This window comes from Vulpes vulpes, chromosome 1, assembly GCF_048418805.1.
Source record: "Vulpes vulpes isolate BD-2025 chromosome 1, VulVul3, whole genome shotgun sequence".
Classification (NCBI taxonomy): domain Eukaryota; kingdom Metazoa; phylum Chordata; class Mammalia; order Carnivora; family Canidae; genus Vulpes; species Vulpes vulpes.
The window spans coordinates 17239067-17259972 of NC_132780.1; the positions used below are offsets into that span (position 1 = coordinate 17239067).

The window sequence follows — 20906 nt, forward strand, 5'->3', positions numbered from 1 at the left end:
ACATTTCTGAGCGCGCCCTCGCCCTCGCTCCCTGATTGGCTGTCGTTTATCCGGACCTTCCCCGGACTCTCTTGAGGCGGCATCTAGGGTTGTCGGTTGCCATTGTTACTGTTGTGCGGCACCTGCTGCGTCTGGGAGACCCGTCCCAGGGCTAGAGATGACGAGCGAAGCTTGGAGGGGAGACCGGCCTTGGGCTGAGCGGAAGGATCCCTGCAGGGGTCTCCTTGGCCCACCAGGGAGCCCCATTGCCTCATCCCCACCTTAGGATCCCCTTGTTTGCATTGTCCTCCACGTGCCTCGGACAAAGTCCCAAGACTGGACCTGAAGGTCCTCCAGCCTACTGGGCTCACGGATGCCCTCAGGTCTCCGCTTCCTTCCCCCCCCCCCCCCCCCCACGCGGGACCCTGGGATGCCTTCGCTTGAGCCTTACCAATTCTTTGAATCCCTCCAACTTGGGGATCCTCCCAAGTGCAGGGAAGGCATCAGGGCCTCTGGGTCCTCTCACTGCCACCCCTACCTTTCCATCCTCCCTGTCCCCAAAGTCCCCCCTACCTCCCTTCCTTGACTCCCCTTGGAGAATCTCCCCACCTCTGGGGGCTCTGACCTCTCTGACCTCACTGCTTTCTTCCCAGCTGCTTCAAGGCATAGGGGTCACCTTTACACGTTGATCCAAGACTTCTACGTTTTTCCTAACAGAATACTGCTGACTGAGGAGTGGTTCCCAGCCCACAGGTCAGGATTCCCACACTTGTAAAATTGTAAAAATCAGTCTCTCCCCTTTGGAATTGCTGCTTCCCCTTTGGGATGTATATTTGGGACAATCCTTTCCATTGTCTTTTTTTTTTTATTGTCATTTTTTTTTAAGATTTTATTTATTTATTCATGAGGAACAGAGAGGCAGAGACAGGCAGAGGGAGAAGCAGACTGAGCAGGGAGCCTGATGTGGGAATGGATCCCAGGACCCCAGGATCATGACCTGAGCAGAAGGCAGACAGCTCAACCACTGAACCACCCAGGGGTCTGTGTATTGTCAGCTTTGTTCAGGGTTACCTGCATTCAGGGGGTCAACTACAGAGCTTCCCTACATTTGGAGAGCTCCCACACAGCACTCCCCAACTCAGTGACAGTCCCCTTTCGCCCTCAAAGCAGAACTTTCTGGGTTCAGAGAGTGACCCTCGGGGTCTCCCTCAGCCTCAGAAATCCTCCTCCCTCAGCCTCAGAGATCCCCTAACTCCTGGGTTTCCTCTTACACTCAGAAGACCCAGCACTACCCTCCCCCCCTCCCTGCTGTTCTTCTGTCTCCCACACTCACACTCAAGTTGTGGTCCTGGGGTCAAGTCCCACATCAGGCTCCCCATAGGGAGCCTGCTTCTTCCTCTGCCTGTGTCTCTGACTCTCTTTTTCTGTGTCTCTCATGAATAAATAAATAAAATCTTTAAAATAAATAAATAAATAGTGCTCAATCTATTTTGTATTCATATTCTATTAATCCAGCAAAATGAACTCTTTGGTGTACAGTTCCAAGTTTTGACAAATTCGTAGCCATGTAATGACCATCATAATCAAGGCACAGAATACTTCTATTATCCTCCCCAAATTCTCTTGTGCTGCCCCTTTGTTATAATGACTTAAAAAAAAAAAAAAACCAGCATCTCTTGGAGAATGGTTTGTCCTTATCTAGCAAACTTAGAGGCACAGCCCTTTAGACCTGACATTACTACTGCCAGTGGGTTACCTATGCATGGATTAGTTACCCCGAGTTTTTAAAAAGATTTATTTATTTGAGAGAGAGAAAGGATTTAAAAAATTAAAAAATAAAATAAAAAAAATAAAAAACACAAGCATGGGGAGAGGCAGAGGAAGAGAGAGAATTCTTGAGCAGACTCACTGCTGAGCAAGGAGCCTACAGGGTTTGATCCCAGGATTCTGACATCAGAACCTGAGCTGAAATCAAGAGTTGGATGCTTAACCAACTGAGCCACCCGGGTGACCTCTATTCCCCCACATTTTACTGACCAATAAATAATGGCTCAGAGGTTACCCATGTCATATTGGCAAACATGCAAACAAAACCAGCTAGGACCAAAACTATCATTGTAAATCCAGAGCCTTTTCTTCTTGCATATGCTGCATTCTGGACCAATGATGGTGATGATGATGGTAACAATGATGTCAGAGTGGGAGAAAACAACACATTTTTTGAAAACATATAGGTCCTGGATTTTCTTTCAAGTGCTTTTATCTACCTCAATCTCACAGCAACCCAAATAGATATTAGTCTCATTTTTTAGATGAGGACACAAAGGCACGGAGAGGTTAATGACTTGCCCAAAGTCACCGCTAAATGTGTGGCCTTTCTGAGCTGCTCTGGATACCTTCTTTCTTAGGTTTTATACTCTCTCGGGGCCTTGAGGAAAACGAAGTTTGAGGTGACAAATCAGGTGGAAATCCATCAGTGGAGAATTAGAGCTAGTGATAGCTTCTGGGAAAGCAAGTGGCTCAGAGGGAACAGGAGATGACCTGTGATTTAAGGCAAAAAATGGTAGTCCAAGGCTGGCATATGTTGTACAATAGATTTTGTCAGGCCTTTGTTCCTGGCTTTTGTGGGGGAACTTCTAAACCCTTGTGATTTTCTGAGCCATAGAGGTGTCTTTGATATTTATGGTGGGCCCTAAAACCATACCTAAATTTATGGTAACAGGGCAATTCATGGTGGGCCCCTAGATGGTTCCAAGATGGGGGCTGACCATGCTGGAAAGACCAGCCATGTCATTAGGGCTTTGGGGCTTTGAGCCTTGTGATATCAACCTGACCCCCTGAGAGGGAAGGACTAGGGTTTGAGTTCAACATCATGTGTTCAATGATTCAATCCATTGTGGCTACATAAAAACAAAACAAAACAAACCACTAAAACCTCTAGAAACCAAGGCTTAGGTGAGCTTCCTGGTGGGTGACACACATAGACATGCAGAGAAGGCAACACATCTCAAGGACACAGAAGCTTCACAGTTGGGACCCTCTCTGACGTCCCACTGTGCATCTCATTGACCTAGTACAAATTTGTGTCCTTGGAGGCATCCCGGATGGCTCAGCAGTTTAGCGCCACCTTCGGTCCAGGGCCTGATCCTGGAGACCCGGGATTGAGTCTCCATGTCTGGCTCCCTGCATGGAGCCTGCTTCTCCCTCTGCCTGTGTCTCTGCCTCTCTCTTTCTCTCTGTGTCTCTCATGAATAAATAAAGAAAATCTTAAAAAAAAAGAAAAGAAAAGAAACAAATTTGTGTCCTTTAGAGCCGTAAGTGTAAGGAGTGCTGAATTTGTGTCCTTTAAATACAGCCATAAGTGTAAGGAGTGCTTTCCTGAGTTCTGTGAGTTGTTAACAAAGAATTATTAAATAGGTGATTATGGGAATCCCTGAATTTATAGCCAGTGGCTCAGAAGCGCTGGTGGTCTGGGGATCTCAAGTTCATGGCTGGTGTCCGAAGAGAGTAGGGGTAGTACATCCTGCACCCTCCATGGTCCAGCATTGTTAGGATTTGTGAGTCAAGTGGGTCCCATAGAGCGTAGCTAGGATTAGCTGTCTAGGAAGGAATCTCCCCCAACAGGGCAGCAAGAGGCCATGTGGTGTCTGCCTGTGGTGGGTTGGAAAAAGTGTATGTAAAATAATAGAAACTAGGGACGCCATGGTGGCTCAGCGGTTGAGCATCTGTCTTTGGCTCAGGGCGTGATCCCGGGATCCAGGATTGAGTCCCACATCGGGCTTCATGCATGGAGCCAGCTTCTCCCTCTGCCTGTGTCTCTGCCTCTCTCTGTGTCTCTCATGAATAAATAAATAAGTAAATCTTTAAAAAAAAAATAGAAACTATATCTACAGTCTCTGCCTTGGATAGTGGCACAAACCTGCTAAAATCCTTCTAATTTCCTGGGTAATGGGAGCCTCTTTTTTAATGAGGTATCTGGGTGGGCTCCCGGATGGGGGCTGGTCATCAAAAAGACTAAGCCATGATTAGAAGCTTAGAACTTGGGACTCGTGGTTGAGCGTCTGCCTTTGGCCCAGGTCATGATCCCCGGGGTCCTGGGATCCAGTCCCACATTAGGGTCCCTGCAGGGAGCCTGCTTCTCCCTCTGCCGATGTCTCTGCCTCTTTCTCTGTGTCTTTCATGAATGAATAAATAAATAAACAAACAAACAGATAAATAAAATCTTAAAAAAAAAAAAGAAGCTTGGAACTTCCAACCCCACTCCCTTTATCCTCAGGGCATGCAGGGGAGTAGGGTGGCTGGAAATGGAGTTAGTGCTTAATCATGCCCATGTGATGCAGCCTCTATAAAACTCAAAAGTGCAGGGTCTGGGAAACTTCCAGGTTGGTGAAAATGTGGGAGGTGCTGGGAGGGTAGTCCCTCTGGAGAAGGCGTGGAAGCTCAGGGCCCTTCCTCTACACCTCACCCTGTGTGTCTCTTTTTATCTGACTGATCATCTGTAGTCTTAATCATATCCTTTTTTAAAAAGATTTTATTTATTTATTTGAGAGAGAGCATGAAAGAGAGAACATGAGTAGGGGGAGGGGGAGGAGGAGAGGAAGAGGGAGAAGCAGTTTCCCCACTGAGCAGGGAGCCCAATGTGGAGCTTGATCCCAGCATCCTGGGATCACGACCTGAGCCCAAGGCAGACACTTAACTAATTCAACCACTCAGGCACCCTAGTATCCTTTTATAATAAGCCAGTAAATGTAAGAGTTTCCCTGAGTTCTGTGAGCTATTCTAGAAAATTCTCAAACCCAAAAAGTGGTGGGTGGTGAGAATCCCCCATTTACTACCAGCACAGGGGACAGCCTGGGCTTGGATCAGCATCTGAAGCGAGAGAGGGGCAGTCCTGTGGGACCGAGCCCTCACCTGTGGGACCTGATGCCACTTCCAGGTAGATAGTGTCAGAATTGAGTTAAATTGTAGGACACCCAGGAAGCCTAGGTGGCTCAGCAGTTGAGCACCTGCCTTCAGCCCAGGGAGTGATCCTGGGGTCCTGGGATCGAGTTCCATATCGGCTTTTCGTGGGGAGCCTGCTTCTCCTTCTACCTATGTCTCTATCTTCTACCTATGTGTCTACCTCTCTCTCTCTCTCTGTCTCTCATAAATAAATAAATAAATAAATAAATAAATAAATAAATAAATAAATAAACAAACAAACAAACAAATAAATAAATAATAAAATCTTTAAAAAAATAAAATAATAAATTGTAGGACACCCACCTGGTGTCAAAAAGTGGCTCAACGTGCGGAAAACTCAGACCTCTGGGTCAGAAGTGAAATTTGTATCTGGGAAGGGTAAAGGAGAGACATACAGGGTGGGAGAGTGGGGCCACCACTCTCATGTCAACAGAGGATCTAGGAAAACTCACTGGGCCCACCTGAGTCCTCACACCTTTGCATCATGAGAGAGCCAATCTCTGGACACCTGCCAGGCAGGGCACGGTCAAGGTTAGCCAGAGAAGCAGCTTCAGCCAACAAGAGGTCACTGCTGTGGCCAGTTGGGCCAAGAGTTACTTGTCCCCATGCCTGTCTCTTTTCCAGGCCCCCAAACTTTGGAAAGCTAGGGCTTTAAGTGGGAATGGAGAAAAAGTGTGTTCAGGACAACAGGTCTCCCTCTCTTCTCTAAGGAGGCAAGTCCCAGCTTGAATCTCCATTGGATAGAGAGGGAATCTGAGGGGACAGTGTAGGATCAGGCTGAGTTTTAATCATTAGAACTGACAGGATGCCTGGGTGGTTCAGTTGGTTAAGTATCTGCCTTGGAGTCGGGTCATGATTTCGGGGTCCTGGGATCAATGGAGCCCCATTCCAGGCTCCCTGCTCAGCCAGGAATCTGCTTCTCCTTCTCCCTCTGTCCCTCCCCATCACTTGTACTCTCTCTGTGTCAAATAAATAAATAAAATCTTTAATAAAGTAATCAGAGGGATGCCTGGGTGGCTCAGCGGTTGAGTGTCTGCCTTTGGCCCAGGGTGTGATCCTGGAGTCATGGGATCGAGTCCCACATCGGGCTCCCTGTGTGGAGCCTGTTTCTCTCTCTGCCTTGTCTCTGCCTCTCCCTCTGTGTCTCTCATGAAAAAATAAATAAAATCTTTGGGAAAAAAAGTAATCGGAACTGATTGGAAAACTAGAGTATCTGAGACACCATTAGGAGCCAAGAAAAAAATGTTTTGACAGAGAACAATTGAGTCAGTGATCAGAAACGTAGACCTGTTTTGTATTTATACTTCCCGGGGTTGAAAGTTCCCAGGTAATTAGAGGAAGTATCTGGCAATGTGGAAAGTTCACGCTGAGACTTCTGCCTCCAAGCCTGTTATCTCTTTTGTTGTTTTCATTTACACAGCTTTGCATCAGAAATCCCCAATGACACCCTCCCCCACCTCCAAGTCCTGTCATTATTGCAGGAGTCAGGACCTTAACTCACATATTTCAAAATTATTGACCCCTGGTTGAACCTGTTGCCCTAGCAACACACTCTTGGAATTTCCCAGGTGACACAAACTTTGAAGGATGGCTTTCATGGTAGGATTTGTGGGTACAGAGTGGGAAAGCCACTGCAGCATCCTCCCCACTCTCAAGTCTGTTAAAAGGAATTCACGATGTGCAATGCTCATCCATTCTAGGACCGGTCTGAGTTTGAATTTCACTTCTGCCGGTTCCCCGCGTGGCCTTAGGCAAGACCTCGTCCCTCTCTAAGCCGGTCTCTAACACAGGTGGTTGCATTGGGTGATCCTCATCCTGTCTTCTATTCTTCTGCTCTGTGGATGCTGGCCCCTAGTGGCCAACTTCAGTCCTTGAAGCTAATTATCTTGGGCGGTCCCCAGCAGGTGTTGGAGCACTGAAGAGACCAAGCATGTCTGAGGGGGTCTCCCTACCATATATACCATCAGCCACCCAGTAGCGACCCAACCAGGGCTCGTAGGGTGACTCTGGAGGAAGAATAGAGAGAGCACAGGAGACAGTGAGTACGGCGCTTGCCCTTGCTCTATTATCTTACTCTCCTAAGCTATTTGCATTCCCCCCTGCAGACTGGAGGACCCTAATGCAACTAGACAGGCTTTTATAAGCTGAGAAGATGTAAAATGTTATAATTGTCATTAAACGAACTATTTGATATTTGATCTCAATAGATACATTCTCGATTCTTCTGCATCAAAGAAGAATACTCCCCCCCCCCCCTACTTAAATAAAAACACTTAGTGATAAACAGATAATCATAGTCAATGTCTGGGTGATGGTTTACAGGATTTTTTAAAAATATTTTATCTATTTACTTGAAAAAGAGAGCACAAGCAGGGGGTGGGTAGTGGGCAGAGGGAGAGGGAGAGGGAGAAGCAGACTCCCCACTGAGCAGGGAGCCCGACTCAGGACTCAATCCCAGATCGATCTCAATCCCAGGATTCTGGAATATTGACCTGAGCTGAAGGCAGGTGCTTAACCAACTGAGCCACCTAAGCACCCCATTCCCTCCTCGTTTCTCTCTCCTTCTTCTTCATTATTTGCTGTGTAGTGATCTTGTGATTTGTTAAACTGTCACCAAGAGATCCTTGGTACCACAAAGCTCCAGGCATTTCATTCACAGGAGTGAAGTTTTATAAGTTGTGACTAATAAAAGGAATAAAGTTGTGAGCTATTCTTCAGTTTTCACATCTGGCCCTATGTCATAAGAATTTTTACATGCTAACTTCTTTGTAATTTTTATATTAGAGAAAAGTCAGAAACTGGCTCACATGAGGGGGAAAGTTGTGATTGGACATGAGACCTGTCAATCATTTCAGATACAAAGAGAGGAGAGTCAGGACGCCTGGATGGCTCAGTGGTAGAGCATCTGCCTTCTGATCCGGTCATGATGCCGGGGTCCTGGGATCAAGTCCCACACCGGCTTTTCGCGGGGAGCCTGCTTCTCCCTCTGCCTGTGTCTCTACCTCTCTCTGTGTCTTTCATGAATAAATAAATAAAATCTTAAAAAAAAAAAGAGGGGGGAGGATGCAGCTGGTCACTGTTGACAATTTGTTTTGTTTTTGTCTTTCTAAGATTATGGTGGTAGGGGTGGGAAGAAGGGGTCTTTACTCCTCAAAAGAATGAACAGAATTAGATAAAGAAATCTTGCCAGTAGCAGCTAAGAAACCAGAGCAAGAATCAGCTCGTTATTATTGACTATTTTCTTAGACAAATTAAGAGGTTTTGTTGAACTCTTTTGGATTAATATCTGTTCTTTCTTAAAGTTCTGAAACTTTTCTGCCTGCCTTATATGAACCAGTTAATCAGAATCTCGCAAGATGGAGACCTCCCCAGTCTTCGGTCAAAAATTACCTTAAGAGTTTCTTTCTTTTTTTTTTTTTTTTTTTCAAATTTTACTTATTCATGAGAAACACACACACAGAGGCAGAGACATAGGCAGAGGGAGAAGCAGGCTCCCCGCAGAGAGCAGGATGCAGCTGTCCCTACCTTAAGAGTTTCTTATTAACAGGTGCCCGGGTGGCTCAGTCAGTTCAGGGTCAGGCTGCAGCTCAGGTCATGATCTCAGGGTCCTGGGAGAGAGTCCTGAGTCGGGCTCTCTGCTCAACAGGGATTCTGCTTCTCCCTCTCCCTCTGCTCCTTCCCCTGCTTGTGCTCATTATCTCTCTCTGACAAACAAATAAATAAAACCTTTTTAAAAAGAGTTTATGGGGCAGCCTGGGTGGCTCAGCGGTTTAGCGCCACCTTCAGCCCAGGGTGTGATCCTGGAGACCCGGGATCAAGTCCTGCATCCGGCTCCCTGCATGGAGCCTGCTTCTCCCTCTGCCTGTGTCTCTGCCTCTGCGTGTGTGTGTGTCATGAATAAATAAATAAAATCTTTTTTTAAAAAAAGAGTTTATGTATTGAGTGGGATAATATAAGCATTAAACAAAGCATGTGGGCTAAGTGCTCAACATACGTTAGTCAATGTTCCAAACATTTCCACAAAGAAATAGCTCTGGAAGTTGAGCGGGGTTTAGCTGAAGTGGGGTTTATCTGAGAACATCCTGTTATTCTCTCACTTGGGACACGAAGCCTCAGGACCTCAGGACCTCAGGACCTCAGCCAAACACCTCTGCACAGGCTTGGAAAGCATTAACATATCCACCACCAACCACCAGCTTCTTCCATTTCATCGATGTTGTAACCTTTTGAAATTATATGGCTTCCCTTCTAAACCTTTCCCTGCTCTTTAGTTCTCTTTTTTTTCTTTAAGATTTTATTTATTTATTTGAGGCACAGAGTACGAAAGAGAACAGGAATGGGGGAGGGGCGGGGGGGGAAGCAGACTCCCGGATGAGCAGGAAGCCCGAGTTCAGACTCGGTCCTGGGACCTGAGCCGAAGGCAGATGCTTAAACCTCTGAGCCACACAGGCACTCCTGCTCTTTAGTTCGTGACCTTGTTCACTCTAAACTTGGTCAGTGATGGGCCTTTTACATCTCAGTCCTGCTTAGTGCCCAGGATTCCCACCTGGGGCTCTGAGTCCTTTCCACTCAAGAGCGCCTCCTTCAGGAGGGATTGCAAAAGAGTGAAGAAAGCTGTGATTTTTTTTTTTTTTAAGGTTTTATTTATTTATTCATGAGAGAGAGAGATAGAGAGAGAGAGAGGCAGAGACACAGGCAGAGGGAGAAGCAGGCTCCATGCAGGGATCCTGACGCGGGACTCGATCCTGAGACTCCAGGATCGCGCCCTGGGCCATAGGCAGGCGCTAAACTGCTGAGCCACCTAGGGATCCCCAAAAGCTGTGATTTTAGAGCCAGATGGCCGTTGCTGGGGGTGGATGCACCCCTCATTTCACAGATTTCTCCTGTGTGGCTTTATTTTATTTTATAATTTTTTAAGATTTTATTTGGGATCCCTGGGTGGCTCAGCGGTTAAGCGCCTGCCTTCAGCCCAGGGCGTGATCCTGGAGTTTCGGGATCGAATCCTACATTGGGTTCCCTGTATGGGGCCTGCTTCTCCCTCTGCCTGTGTCTCTGCCTCTCTCTGTGTGTCTCTCATGAATAAATAAATGAAATCTTTAAAAAACAAGATTTCATTTATTTATTCATGAGAGACAGAGAAAGGAAGAGGGAGAAAGCCAGGCTCCATGCAGGGCACCCGACGCAGGACTCGATCCTGAGTCTCCAGGATCACTCCCTGGGCCAAAGGCAGTGTTAAACTGCTGAGCCACCTGGGCTGCCCCCTGTGTGACTTTAAATAAGTTAGTTCACCTCTCTGAGTCTCACATCTCCACAATGGGGATACACTTCAGAGTTTGTTTTGTTTTGTTTCGTTTTTTAAAGATTTTATTTATCTAATCATGAGAGACACAAAGAGAAAGAAACAGAGAGAAGCAGGCTCCATGCAGGGAGCCGGATGTGGGACTCGATTCCGGTACTCCAGGATCACATCCTGGGCCTAAGGCACGCTCCAAACTGCTGAGCCTCCCAGACATCCCCAATGGGGATACTCTTTGATGGCGGAACACAGGATTAGCTGAGGACAAGAAACAAGAGTCTGGGGCAGCACATTGACAAGTCCTTGAAACAAGCAAAGGGACGTTCTTCTACAGACTCAACTGCCTTGATGTTCATACTTTGCTAAGGGCAAAAGGCAATCTTAGCCTGACCCCCAGGACCCTGTAAGTCTACTTTAACATATAAAAAATTCCTTTAGAAATTTCCTTTATCTCTGGGCCCCTGGGTGGCTTGGTGGTTGAGCATCTGCCTTTGACTCTGATTGTGATCCTGGCATCCTGGGATTGGAGTCTGCATCAGGCTCCCTGCAGGGAGCCTGCTTCTCCCTCTGCCTATGTCTCTGCCTCTCTCTCTCTCTGTCTCTCTCTCTTTCTTTCTCTCTGTCTGTCTGTCATGAATAAATAAATAACATATTTTAAAAAAAATGATTTCCTTTATTTGTAAACCCCCAAGATACATGTTGGCGATCATCCTCCAAGCACATGGCCCACTGATACACATCTAAAGTGTCTCATGACTCAGGTTTTATTAGACGGTAATAAGTGACCTTTTCCCAACAATAGCTAGCTCCCTCTGGCCCTGGAAACTTTACTTCCAAAATTCCTTAGACAGTACGCTATCCTCAAACCTCTCCCAACTCCCAGGTATATAATCAGCCACCCCTCACAGGCCTGGGGCAGCCCCTCTTCCTACCCACAGGTCCTGTCCCTGGGCTTTAATAAAACCACCATTTTGCACCAAAGACGTCTCAAGAATTTTTTTCTTGGTCGTCGGCTCCGGACTTCACCTATATTCCAAAATTTCATCACTCTTTACCAGACACCAGTTGTTACTGAAGGAGGTAATTACTAATAATTGGCTTACGATGTGATACGATGCTCAAAAATGTCATTTTCTCCTTCCTTCCCCTTCCTTTCCTCTTATTTCACTGCTACTTACACAAGGTGAGTTACCTGAGAAAACTCTCTTTGACCTGCTTTACCCCCATACATATTTTTCAGCATTACCCTTAACCTCTTCTGCTTTACTTTTGTGGGGGTTCCCCCCCCCCCAGCTCTTCTGGTCTTCCTATTGTATAATTTAAAACGTTTTTTGGGGGGGGAGAGGGGCCTGATGGCTCAGTCAGTTAAGAATTTGACTCTTGGGGGCACCTAGGTGGCTCAGTGGTTGAGAATCTGCCTTTGGCTCAGGACAAGATCACTGGGTCCTGGGATTGAGTCCCACATCAGGGTCCCTGCAGAGAGCTTGCTTCTCCCTCCACCTATGTCTCTGACTCTCTCTGTGTATCTCTCATGAATAAATAAATAAAGTCTTTAAAAAGGAAGCATCTGATTCTTGATCTCAGCTCAGATCTCATTCTCAGGGTCGTGAGTTCAAGCTCCACGCTGGGCATGGAGCTGGCAAAAAAACACATTCTTTCTTTTTTTAAATGCAAAGATCCCAACATCTATGCTGGGATCCTCAGTTTTCAGCCTGACAAGGAGTAACCATCCCCCAAGAGAGCTTTCTATGAGGCAATTAGGACAGATCTCTGGGGGAGGGAGGAAGGAAAGGGTAACGTTCCTCTCTGAGAAATAGAGCCATCTTTTCTCTTCACCAGCAGAGATTCAGAGCACATTGTGAAGTTTGTTTTCTATTCCATTTTGAAAGTCTTTCCACCTCCATGCCCCTCATGTGTTTGCTCATCCTTAGATGGGTCAGAGAATGCATTTGCCCCCACCCTCCATGTTCTAGCCCAGAGAGACCTCACTTCCTGTCCTGTCACTCAGCTAGCCTCTTTTTGCAGTGGCTGCTCTTGAGCTCACTCTGAACATCTGCTTCTGTTTCTCTTCTGTAAAAATAAGTGGCTGAGTTTAAAGATTCTGCAGACTCTTCCTGGAAACGACCAGACAGCAAATATTTCAGAGTCCACTCTGCCTGACTTTGGCTATAGACATACATAAAAGAATGGGCACGACTGTGCTTCAACAAAGCTTTATTTACGGACACTGAAATTTGAATTTCATATCATTTGCACGTATCACAAAATATCTTTCTTCTTTTGATATTCCCACCAACCACTTATTTTCTTTAAGTTTATTACTATTATTATTATTTTAATAATCTCTGCACTCAACATGAGGCTCGAATTCAGGATAGGGAGATCGAGTCACAAGCTCTTCTGAATGAGGCAGCAGGGTGCCCCTCCCCCAACCATTTAAAGTGTAAAAAAACACTATGCTCAAAAATAGGTAGCAAGCTAGTAGGACTTAACCTCTGAGGTTAGCTTGCTCACCTCACAAAGAGATAGTTTAATTTTCTTTAAAGAGAGAGAGACTGGCTGCTCATTCTCCTCACCCTCTCCATTCTGCTTACCCTGGATCCCCGCCCTGCAACTCCCACCCTGGAGACCCTCAACGGAACTTGATGTCTGCGTAATCTGAATAGGTATCCTGGGGCTCCTGGGGTTCCCGCGGCCTGGGGTCTGAGAAGTGGAGGGTGGCATAATGGAGCTCCTCTCGGTTATTTGATTCTGAGGCTTGAGTGAATGATCTGGGTCCTTGGCTAGTGTGGGAAACAAAATGTAGCTCCTTCTGGTTCTTCTTACAGTCCAGGGAACCCGGAGGAGGGGCCTGAGAAGGGCTGCTTGGTTTGGCTTTCCGATTCTGAGCCTGAGGGAAAAACAACCATCTTTCTTTCTTTCTTCCTTTCTTCCTTTCCTTCCCCTTCCTTCCTTCCTTCCTTCCTTCCTTCCTTCCTTCCTTCCTTCCTTCCACAAATGCTTGACTACTTACCACGTGCCAGGCACTGATTGAGGAACTGGGGATTACATCTTGGGGCAGGAACAGGCAATAAGTAATGTCTGTGGTGTAAGCCACCTTTCTGTGGTTCTTTGCTGTGCCAGCCTGAGCAAACAGGCACAGGCAGTTCCATGTCACCGCCACCATTCAATATGAGAACTGTTCCATCACCACCAAGTTCCCCTGCTTCCTATTCCTTTAAAGTCCTCATCATCCTCCTGTCAACAACCCTGGCAACTACCAATCTGTCCTCCATCTCTATAATTTTACCATTTCCAGGGTGTTATAAAGATGGAGTGATGCATATAAGACCATTTGAGGTTGGCTTTTTTTCCCCCTTTTTTGGTCTCTAAGTTTTTCCAATTGGTAGCTTTTTTTTTTTTTTTTTTTTTTTTAAGATTTTATTTATTTGGGCAGCCTGGGTGGATCAGCGGTTTAGTGCCACCTTCAGCCCAGGGCAGGATCCTGGAGTCCTGGGATGGAGTCCCATATCAGGCTCCCTGCACAGAGCCTGCTTCTCCCTCTGCCTGTGTCTCTGCCTCTCTCTCTCTCTCTCATGAATAAATAAATAAAATCTTTAAAAAATTTTTTGTTAATCTTAAAAAAAAAGATTTTATTTATTTATTCATGAGAGACAGAGAGAAAGAGAGAGAGAGAGAGAGGAAGAGACACACACAGAGGGAGAAGCAGGCTCCCTGCGGGGAGCCTGATGCAGGACTCAATCCCAGGACCCCGGGATGACCTGAGCCAAAGTCAGATGCTCAATCCAGGAGCCCCTAACTGGTAGCTTCTTTAAAATGTTTGTTCCTTTTGATTGCTGAGAAGTATCCCATGGGGTTAGATGTACTTGTTTGGACTTTTAAAGAATACCAGGCACAGAGAAAGGGGGGGTGCAGGGGCGAGGGGCAAGAGTGAAAGCAGGGAGGACACACAGGAAGTGAGGAGGTGCATGGAACTGCAGGAGTTGGGGAAGGTAGTTTGGGTGTATTCTGAAGGGGATTTGCTGATGTGTTGGTTGTGGGGTGGTAGAGAAGAGAAGAGCAAAAGATGACCTCAAGAATTTCAGCTTAGGCAACGGGGCAGATATGGTGCTATTTGTTAAGATGGTCCCAGTGGAGGAGAAGCCTACTAAGTCATAAGTTCTGTCTCAGGCTAAGTCCAAGATGCCCTAGTAGACATCCAAACAGAGATGCTGCCTCAACAGTTGGCTGTGAGTCTAAGATTCAGGGGTGAGCTTGAGAGATGTAAAATTTAGAGTCATCACAGTAAATGTTCTCTCCTGAAAATATCCAGCATTTGTAGAACACCTAACTAGGTGCCAGGCACTATTCTAAATGTTTTACAGGTACAATAAGCAAGGTGAATACTTAGAATGATCCTAGGTGGAAAAAAAAGATGAAGAATGATCCTAGGTAATAAATACTACTATTTTCCCCATTTTATAGTTCAAGAAACTAAGACACAGAGAAGTTAAGAGACTTGTCCAAGAACACACAGCGTTAAAACCAGGATTGAACCCAGACAGGCTGGCTTCAGAGCCCTGATCTTAATCACTAAATATAATCTGCTTTTCAGTGATATTAATAATTATCACATCATTAATTATAATTAGTAACACCATCAAGGTGGTAATAATGGGACAGCTGCTCCATTCTGAGTAAGTGTATGTGTTCTAAGTCTCAAACCAATTCTCAAAGGAAGCAGGGGGAGAAATGGAGGCTCAGAGGATACAAATGATTTGGTCCAAGTCTTACAAATAGTAGGTGCCAGAATCAGGACTTGAATCCAACACTCATACCTTTTCCACCTTGCCGTCCCTTGGGAAGATGGATGGGACCATCTTGGGTTGGGACAGGAGAGGGGCCAGGGTAGAAGTCTGAGCAGGAAAAGAACAGGCAGGCAGCATGAGCCACTCACCAGGGGGCCAGAGTTAGGGACCACGTTGATGTAATCCAGGATCGTACTTCTCCGTGTGGCCCTGGGCCTTGGAGGGATCCCTGCCTGGTCCGGAGTCCCTGCCTGGGTCTGTTTCTTCCTCAGAATTTTCCTGCCAGGGAAACAACCCACCTGCAAGTACACCCCAACACCTCCCCTGTCCCCAGCCCCAGATCCCACATGCCATTGCTCTGGCTCCTAACTCACATGACCAGGAGGAGGCAGAGGAAAAGAAAGGTCATGATGCCAGTTCCCAGAAATGTTCCATTGGAGAATGCTTTTGAGACGAGCCCCTTATCTGCACAAGGAAACAGCCATCTCTGAGCCTGTCCCATGAACGTGGGGCCTCACACCCACCTGCCCTTGGGCACTCAGGCTTTCAGCTCCCTTTCCAGAGGTTTTATCTGCAACCCCTCATGTCCAAGTCATGGAGACCCTGCTGCACCCCAGGACCAGGTGACAGGCCTTCCCATTTGGATTTCCCTTCGTATCCCCAGCCACAGGAGTTGCTTGTCCTCTGCCAGCTCCTGCTTCAACCACAGGACTCTGGCTCCGGTCCCACTCAGTGTCCACCTCTGGGGGGCACCCAGTTGGTCCCCTAACCTGGCAGCAGCAGGACGGAGGCGCTCTGAGTCCCGTGCATATTCCAGGCCTCGCAGCTGAGTCTGAGGCCAGAGCCCAGCGGCCCACGGAGGCTCAGGGAGCTGTTGGCCCAGGGCCCCTCAGCGCTGGAGGTGACGGTCAAGGAGGCATTGCTGTGGTTCCGCTCCAGCAGCCCCTCCCCCAGCCGCCAGCGCAGGGTGGGGGCCGGGCGGGCGAGGGAAGAGCAGGTGCACTGCAGCGCCTCGCCCTCCCAGGAGCAGGAGGGGCTGAGCGGCTGCGGGGGGTCTGAGGGATGGAGGAGAAGGGGTCAGCGGTGCCCCTGCTCCCCAGGCCCTGGGCATCCTGCCCCCAGGGGTCCCCACACTCACAGACCACAGAGAGGTGCAGGGAGACGTGCTGGGAGCCCAGCGAGTTCTGAGCTCGGCAGGTGAGTTCTCCTTCATGCTCCATTTGTATCCGAGGCAGCTCCAGGATCCCAGGGTCTGCAGGCTGCGAAGGGTTCAGAGTCTGTCCCCCCAGGGCCCAGCTCAGCCGGGCTGGGGGGTTGCTGTGGGTGACACAGAGCAGATGCAAGCTTTGGCCCTCCAGGACTGGGAGAGATGTGCCATTCCCGAGGTTTTCCAGAACTAGAGGAGGGAAGAGGCAGGACAGATGGTCAGCTAAGGGCACAGGGACCCCTTTGCATGCCAATATTCCAGATACCAATGCCCTCTGTGTAGTACCGAGTTTCTCTGTTCCCCTTCCTACCTGTCCTATTTTTGTGCAGGAACATCACTCTCAGGTTCTCTGGGGCATCTGAAACAGAGACAGGGTACTGGCTCTAGACTGGCCAGGGGCATCCCTCTGGACAGAGAGGGGAAGCGGGGGTCGAATCATCCGCTGACAGATTCTCCCCTGAGTGGCCGGAGGGAATAGACTGGTAAGAAGGACTGGTTTCTGTGATTTGGAATTTATAAAATATATTTGGCCTCTGTCCTGTTCCTGGTAGGGAGAGCTCCTAAAACCCTAGGAATGTCCTAAAGGAAGAGACCAATAAAACTCTCTTGATATGCATAACAAACCCCTTTCCACCACAGCCGGGTTTATGTAAATGAGGGGACTTTTGGAAAGCACCTGAGGTTGGTTGCTGGTTGCCAGGAGAACCAACCTTGTGACCTGAGGCTTGGGGACTTAGACCCCACCCCTGACTTCCATGGTCGGGGAGGCTGGAGGTGGAGTCAAGCCAATCATTTGCTCAATCCTGCCTTTGTATTGAAACCTCCATAAAAACCCAAAAGTATGAGGTTTGGAGAGCTTCCAGGTCTGTGAACAGGTGGAGGTGCAGGGATGAGGGCGTACCCGGAGAGCAGCATGGAAGCTTAGGGCCCTCACCCCACACCTGGCCCTACACATCTCTTCCACCTGCTGGTTTTTGTTTTTTGTTTTTTTTCATAATAACCCGTGATCTAGGAAGTAAAATATTCCTGAGTTCAGTGAGCTACTTTATCAAATTAAATCCAACGAGAGAGTCATGGGAAACTCCAATCTATAGCCAGTTGGTCCACCTGGGCTTGTGACTGGCCTCTGAAGAGGAGGGAGGGTCTTGGACTGAGCCCCTTCACCTGTGGGATCTGACATGTCTCCAGGTAGACAGCGTTCAGTGGAGTTGAATTATAGAACACTGGGCTGGCCGTCAGAGAATTGCCAGTCCCCAAAGGCCTGGGGTTCTGAGTGCCTTTAGAGCTCTGGGACCTTGCCCCCAGCCCTGGCCAGCCCCCCTCATCCCTCTCCCTTTCTGGAAACCAGGCCCCCGGCCAGTGGCACTCACACTGCACAGAGAGGTCCAGGGTGCGGCTCTGGGAACCAAGCCTGTTCTCCGCCCGGCAGGTGTAGCAGCCCGAATCCCCAGGCTTTACCCCGTGCAGCACCAGCTGGTGCTGCTCGAGGGTTCCAGGGCCCCGATGGTGGGACCAAGAGAGGATTCTGTCCTCCAAGGCCCAGCTCAGTGTGGCCGGGGGCTGGCTGTCCACAGCACAGAGCAGTCTCAGGAACTGGCCTTTCTCAACCTCTAGATGTGGGCTGTTGCCCTGGGGTTCCAGGGCTGTAGAGACAGAAGCAGCTAGAGGAAGTCTGCAGGGAGGAGCACCGCCTCCCTCCCTCCCTCCCTCCCTGCCTCCCTGTCTCCCTCCCTCCCTTGTCCTCCTGACGCCAGGAGGACCAGCCCCTCCCTCCCAGGCCCGAGGTACCTGACGTGTTGTCACGGGAAATACTGATCACCAGGTTTTTGGGAGCATCTGCAACAAGATTGAGATCTGGCTCTGGGGAGGGACGAGGAGTTCCTCACAGTAAGAGAGAGCACCCTCCGGGAAAAGAAAGTCTGACTATCCGCGGGACACAAGCCACGGACAAGTGCCAAAGATGCTTGTGGACACGGAGCAGACTGCATCCCCAAGCCCCTCCAGGGCAGAGGCAGCATGGTGGGGCTCAACACTGGCCTCTCGGGACCCACCGCCAGACACATCCCTCCACTTGCACATCCTCTCCGTTCCTGCCTGCGCACCCTGATGCCCCGCCACCAGACTCACAGGCAACATTAAGTTGAATAGTTTTCTCTGTGCTCACGCTCTTCCGGGCGAACTCTACACGGCAGGTGAGGTGGGTGCCATGGTCCTGGGGCCTTGGTGTGAGAATAAGCATGGAGAAGTAGGAGGATGTTGGTCTGATCCTTTGGTCGGAGACGGCGGCCCCCATCCAGGAGAAAGTAGGGGCTGGACATTCCTCAAAGGCCCAGTTAAACACGCAGATGAGGGTCACTTGGCGCCCCGACTCCAGGACCTCTGGGACGAAGACCTCTGGCTTCTGCGTCAAGGCTGAGACAGAGAGAGGGCAGGATCCTAGCCCTGGAAGGGGTGACCCCCGGTCTGTTCCCCCACAGACTCCCCTTTCCCAGTGTGGGGAGTGGTGGCGGGGAAGGCAGGGAGGAGGAGAGACCCCACCCCATTGCCCAGCTGGAGCCAGTTCTATACCTGTCACTTGCAGAGAGAACTGGTTTCTCACAAAATTGTATTGCACGTGTCTGCCTCTTTCCACCCGAAAGAAGTACATGGCTGTGTCCTCCACCTGGGCCTCTCTGATGAGCAAGGAACAACTCTGACTCTTGGGATCGCCAATAAGCTGGAATCGATCCGGGGGCACAGTTTGCACCTCTCGATACTGGTCATTTGTGGCCACCGGTCTTCCGATGGCCGAGTCCGACCCAGCTGTGAACCAGTAGCCGAAAGCTGGGGTATCATCCCTCCAGCCTATCTGGGGGTAGGAGAGGGTACAGGGCACATGCACGCACAGGCCCTCTTGCACCTTCACGACCTTCTGCACTTGCAGTGAGAATCTTGGGTCCTGAGCCTGAGACCCTGAAGGAGACAGAGATTCAAGCTACACCCCCAGCCCAGACCACCCCACCCACCCTGCCTGGGCTCTCCCACCCTACCCCCACCCATCCAGGCCCCTGCTGGCCGTGGACCCACTCACCGCCCCACAGTAGGGCCAAGAGTAGCGGCAGGAGCATCTTTGCACTAGGAGGTCCTTGGACCTGCCCTCAGACTGGCTCATTCCCCAGACGCTGTGACTGCAACGGGCAGGGCAGAAGAGGAAGCACCGCGCAGAGAAGACAGAGGAAGCTGAGCTTCCCGTGATGTGTAAACTGCTCCTGATACTGGGCCCCACGTGGCAGTCCCTGTCCTCTCCACTCCCCACCCCACCTCATCCACTAGGACTGGGTCTTTCCCTCAGGGGCCTACCTGGTGCTGAGGATTGCAGAGCTGGTCCTTCGGGGAGCCAGCTCTGGGGGAGAGCCTGGAGGGCATGTGAGGCCATGGGGTCTGGGCAGGTGGAAGATAGGGGCTCTCCCACTGGGCTGGCCCTGGGTCACTGAGGAAGCAGAAGTGAAAGTGCACAGTGAACCCTTCTTCAGAGAGAGGTGCCTCTGGGGATGGTGGTTGGTGCAGAGATGGATTCTGGGGGTGGAGGAAGGGCTGGTCTTGAAATTTAGAATGTCCAGTTAAAGTTAACTTTCCTGGGACACCTGGGTGGCTCAGTGGTGGGGAGACTGCCTTCAGCTCAGGTCATGATCCTGGAGTCCTGGGATCGAGTTCCACATCCGGCTCCCTGCTAGGAGCCTGCTTCTCCCTCTGCCTGTGTCTGGCTCTCTCTGTCTCTCATGAATAAGTAAGAAAATCTTTAAAAAAAATAATAAAGTTGACTTTCTTTCTCTATTTTTTAAAAGGTTTTATTTATTCGAGAGAGAGCACGAGAGAGAGAGAGAGAGAGAGAGAGAGAGAGAGAGAGAGGACTCGAGAATGAGAAAAGGGAAAGGGCAGAGGGAGAGGGAGAAGCAGACTCTCTCGTTGAGCAAGGAACCTGATGTGGGACTCGATTCCAGGATCCTGGGATCATGACCTGAGCCTAAGGCAGACACTAAACCGATGGAGCCACTCAAGCGCCCCTGAAGTTGACTTTCAATTAAACAATGAATTTTTTTCTTTTTCTTTCTTTTTTTTTTTAACAATGAATTTTTTTTAACGAAATATGTCCCAAATATTGCAATGGGACATTCTTGTATTAAAACTATTCGTTGTGGGGCGCCTGGGTGGTTCAGTTGGTTAAGCACCTGACTCTTGCTTTCAGCTCAGGTCATGGTCCCTGGGTCCTGGGATGGAGCCCCAATGAAGGCAGGCTCCTCACTGAGTAGGGAGCCTGCTTCCCCTCTCTCTCCCACTCTGCTTTTTTCCCCTCCCTGCTCCTGCACACTCTCTCAAATAAATAAATATAGCTTTAAAAAAATAAAATTATTTGTTGTTCATATCTGAAATTCAAATTTAACTAGATGCCTTGTGTTTTTGTTTGCTAAATCTGGTAACCCTAGGCTGGTCTCTGTCCCATCCCTCCATCCTGGCTGGTGGGCTCACTGATCCCCTGGTCCACCAGAGGCTCCCACCCCCAAGACCTCAGTCCTCCTCTCAGGCTCCCCTTCTTCTGCCCTAAGATTGGATGCACTTACTTGTAATACTCGTTCTGAAAAGAACACCTGCTCTCACAGGTAAGGGGGATATGGAGCAACTGGGATAAACTCCCAGA

The 20906-nt window shown here is 48.9% G+C and overlaps 1 protein-coding gene across 5 annotated transcripts; it reads right to left on the reverse strand.

The window, feature by feature from the left end:
• Positions 1–8464: 8464 nt before the first annotated feature.
• SIGLEC10 (sialic acid binding Ig like lectin 10) lies at positions 8465–19736 on the reverse strand. Of its 5 annotated transcripts, none has more exons than XM_072757817.1 (12): positions 19571–19711; positions 19302–19398; positions 18800–19183; positions 18359–18643; positions 18020–18067; positions 17602–17874; positions 16542–16589; positions 16163–16420; positions 15795–16079; positions 15399–15489; positions 15174–15303; positions 8465–8645 (listed from the first exon to the last, which is right to left on the reverse strand). In XM_072757817.1, the coding sequence occupies exons 2-12, from the start codon at positions 19336–19338 to the stop codon at positions 8529–8531; spliced, it is 1956 nt and encodes a 651-aa protein (XP_072613918.1). In that variant the 5' UTR covers positions 19339–19398; positions 19571–19711; the 3' UTR covers positions 8465–8528. The 5 variants fall into 5 exon arrangements, with proteins under 5 accessions (XP_072613918.1, XP_072613921.1, XP_025869728.2 ...); XM_072757820.1 differs by lacking the exon at positions 8465–8645 and adding an exon at positions 10104–10495; XM_026013943.2 differs by lacking the exon at positions 8465–8645 and adding an exon at positions 12435–13127 and having other exon boundaries at positions 19571–19736.
• Between the last annotated feature and the right edge of the window lie 1170 nt (positions 19737–20906).

What these genes read in the sequence shown, in the direction of transcription:
- SIGLEC10 (XM_026013943.2), bottom strand. Translation starts at nt 19,338, where the DNA reads ATGCTCCTGCCGCTACTCTTGGCCCTACTGTGGGGCG. An exon ending in GTTCTCTCTGCAAGTGACAG is followed by an intron (nt 18,644 to 18,799) that starts GTATAGAACTGG and finishes TCTCTGTCTCAG; the next exon opens with CCTTGACGCAGAAGCCAGAG. An exon ending in TCCCTAACTCTGGCCCCCTG is followed by an intron (nt 13,128 to 15,173) that starts GTGAGTGGCTCA and finishes TTTTTCCCTCAG; the next exon opens with GCTCAGAATCGGAAAGCCAA.